A 3960-nucleotide genomic window follows, 5' to 3' on the forward strand; every position below is an offset into this window, starting at 1 on the left:
ATTGAGATTTATGCGTATTGCACTTCCTTAGGCTCGCAAGCCTTGGTGTCAAGTGTTCAGTAAACAAGTATGTCACTCTTACAGTTTACTACATATTCGTCACACGAATCTTCCTCAAGGAGAGGGGAGTGAAAAGGCGGGATTTCTTAAGGAATTTCACCCTTTTTTTAAGTTTGAAAACAATTTTGAGAGTGAGACATAGCCTCGGATTAAGTGTGTGCTTTTGTGTACAAGAATAATATTAAATCATTAAATAGTATTTAAGCAACTGCAATCAATAATATAATTCAGGGTGTAAACATGCAAAGACATATCACGTCTAGGGACCCTAAGCAAGCTACTAGGCCGTTATATCTAACCACCTATCTTATAGCCTTCGGCTCTGATACCAATCTATCACACCCCGACCAAAGGCGGCGGAACATGCCGGGGCGTAACGTAATGATTGGACAGTAGCTCAAAATACACTAATTAAAGCAACAATAATTATTTAATAACATTAACATTTAACACGTACACAAGTTCAATTAATTCATATTTTTTTGTATGTTGAATAATATCCTAAGGCCAAACTATTGTCTTCAATCTTGAATAATATCAACTACTTGTACATGTAACATGTATGAAAATAGAGTTTGTCAACACGAATGTTGGTGAGAATACATAAGTTTTAGTTTTATATATATAGAAAGAAATCACAATTCATATGTAAATGATGAATATTACAATTCTTATGAAAATGTAACTAAATAGATGTAGACCCGTTCTTATTGATACGAAATCAAAGTACCTGGGTAAATGTATGATCATACTAGATGAGGATAGATGAGGATGGGATACCAACCACCAAACTTAAAATAAACAATTAAGCACATAGAGCATTTATCATAGAGCATGCGATAATCACACATAAACATATATTGAATTGTGTTTTGAATAGATGTGGGAATAAAACATAAGTAAACTTGAATATGATATACATGCTACCCCCAAAATATGAAAGATGGAAAAAAGGGTATGTAAACTCACCTTAACGAGTGGAAATGAATGATGAGACGACTGTAGGACGATAAGATAGAGTCTTTCGGAATACGTCGACAAAAGTTCCTATTTAATATTAATATAATTAATTAAGATTAAAGAAATAATAACAAGGCGTATGACGGATATGGGTTTGAAAGGGTTTAAATACAATTTTTTCATTATTAGTTTAATTATCATAAATTTGTAAATAATATAACTATTGGTTAGAAAAAAAATGACATGACATAACGGTTACAAATCAGCTTAAAATAGAATTGGAGTCTTTTGTAGTTTACGCTCTGACTATTTTTGTGATTATTATTATTATTATTATTATTATTTTTCTTATTATTATTAATATTCCCATTTACATTAGACTTTTAAATAAATAGTGTAAATATTTTATATATATATATATATATATATTACGAATCATAAATTCGAAAGGACAAGAAAACACAAAGCCGGAGGGTTCGGTTTATCAAGATAGCGGTTATATAGTGATAAATAATTATAATATTATCAAATAATATAATTAAAAAGTAATAAGAAAAATAAAACTCAAAAAATGGTCCAGGAGGGTTCGAACCCGCGCCTGGACCTGTTCTATGTTTTTTAAGCCACTCGCACCAGCCACTAGGCCAAGGCTAACTCTTGTGAATGATATCAAAGCAGAAAAATATATAAACAGACCGCCAAAAGAACAAACCCAATTTAAAATAGTAAACCCTAGATCCATTTCATTCCAATTGATCAACAATACAACGATAGTGAATAAATTGGTTTAGGGTTATCGATCCTCAGTTAAGAACGAACTAAATACATGTTTTAATTACCGTATTAGGTGGCGAATTGAAGGTGGACGGCCAATTAGGTTTCACGGCTCGAGTTAGGTATCCGAAACAGTCTTTTACGGCTTTGTGGATTGAAGTTGAGTTAGGGTTTATTGTCGTGATGATGTAAGGAGTATGTGGTATCTTTTAATTTCATCATAGTCATGTTTATATAGAGTTTTGAGATAAAGAAAGCCGTGATTCAAGAGTTAATGATTTAGCTGTCAATTCATTATTGTTTTCTATAATTAGACTGTCGGTGCAACCCGTATAAGGTAAATGAACGATTTGGTAAAGTCAAATCCGTTGATTACGCCAACTTTTGCGAAACAAGAAAGAAGGGGGGGGGGGTGTCAGCTGGTTCGTGAAGAAGAAGGGAGAGGAGGGAAAGTTAGAAAGTTAATTGCAATTTGGTCCCTGGTCTATAGGTGGTGGTGCATAAATGGTTAAAGCTAAGTTAAGGGATTTGTTGTGCATTCTAGTAATGGTTATATATAATTAAATAGATAATTAAATAAATACATAAAGATTAAATCTTAATCCGGGTGTGGATCGGGTTGGGTCACGATTACAATATGAAAAGAACGAAAAACAACGATGGGTTAGTCTAGTTCAAGTGGTTCCCAAGAAAGGTGGCATGTCTATCGTCACCAACGAGTAAACCGAGCTCATTCCCACTCGAACTGTGACTGGTTGGAGAGTTTGCATCGACTATCGCAGACTGAATGATGCCACCAGGAATGACCCTTTTCCTTTACCCTTAATTGACCAGATGCTGGAGCGTTTAGCAGGTCAGCAGTACTACTGCTTCCTTGATGGTTTCTCCGGGTATTTTCGGAGTCCTATTACTCAAGATGACCAAGAGAAAACCACATTCACTTGTCCTTACGACACGTTCGCCTATAAATATATGCCTTTCTGACTTTGCAACGCTCTAGCCACATTTCAGAGATGCATGGTGGCTATATTTCATGACATGATCGAGGACTCCATGGAGGCTTTCATGGACGACATTACGATATTCGGGAGTTATTTTGATCATTGTCTTTCTAATCTTAAGAAAATGATGTTTCGCTGTGTTGATACCAACCTAGTCCCTAACTGGGAGAAGTGTCATTTCATGGTGTGCAAGAGCATTGTCTTGGGGCATTGAATCTCGAGTGTGGGTATTGATGTAGATCGAGCCAAAATTGAAACAATCTCTAAACTTCCCCATCCTACTTCAGTGAGATCTATCGAAGATTTTTGGGTCATGCTGGATTCTACCGTCATTTCATCAAATATTTTTCTAAAATCGCGAGATCCATAACAAAGCTTCTTGAGAAAAATGCTCCATTTGTCTTTTCTAAGCAGTGTATCGAGGTGTTTAATCTTTTATAAGACAAACTCGTTAATAGCCCGATAATGGTTGTTTCAGAATGGACGCGAGCGATTATGTAGTCGGTTCCGTTCATGGAGAACGGAAGGAGAGACACTTCCATTCGATCTACTATGCGAGCCAGACCTTAAACGATGCTTAGCAGAACTACACCACACCGAGAAGGAGCTGTTAGCCATGGTGTTTGCACTCGGTAAGTTTAGGTCCTATGTTGTTCTGTCCAAGACCATTGTTTACACCGATCAGGTTGCTATTAGACATGTCTTCCAAAAGCAGGATGCTAAGCCTCGTCTTATCCATTGGATTCTACTATTACTACAAGAGTTCGATAGAGAAATCCGTGATAAAAAGGAGACCGAGAATGTGGCGGCCGATCATTTGTCACGTCTAAAGAGAGCCGAAGTTGATGATGAAGATGTTGAGCTCGAAAATCATTTTCTATCAAGTGTTTGATGTTCGTGAAAGCACAGGTTACCGTTTACCCTTGGTTCGCCGATATCACGAATTTTCTCGTTGATGGGTCTATCCCGAAAAAGATGTCTCGCCAGCAAGAGAGGAAGTTCTTTGTTGATGTTAAATTCTACATCTGGGATGATCCATATCTATTTCGTATCAGTGTTGATCAGCTTGTTAGTTGATGTGTGGATGCTAAGGAGGGATGGAAGATTTTAGCCACTGTCACGAGGAACCGACAGGGGGACAACATGGTGCGAGTCTCACTGTGAA

The 3960-nt window shown here is 36.6% G+C and overlaps 1 protein-coding gene across 1 annotated transcript; it reads left to right on the forward strand.

Moving 5' to 3' along the window:
• The first annotated feature begins 2847 nt into the window (after positions 1-2847).
• On the forward strand, positions 2848-3687 carry LOC143592102 (uncharacterized). The gene is made up of 2 exons (XM_077072104.1): positions 2848-2979; positions 3274-3687. The coding sequence occupies exons 1-2, from the start codon at positions 2848-2850 to the stop codon at positions 3685-3687; spliced, it is 546 nt and encodes a 181-aa protein (XP_076928219.1).
• The last annotated feature ends 273 nt before the right edge of the window (positions 3688-3960 follow it).

The sequence above is a fragment of the Bidens hawaiensis genome, unplaced genomic scaffold, assembly GCF_021521415.1.
Source record: "Bidens hawaiensis isolate Kalapana, Puna unplaced genomic scaffold, B.hawaiensis_p1.1 tig00040528_1, whole genome shotgun sequence".
NCBI lineage: Eukaryota > Viridiplantae > Streptophyta > Magnoliopsida > Asterales > Asteraceae > Bidens > Bidens hawaiensis.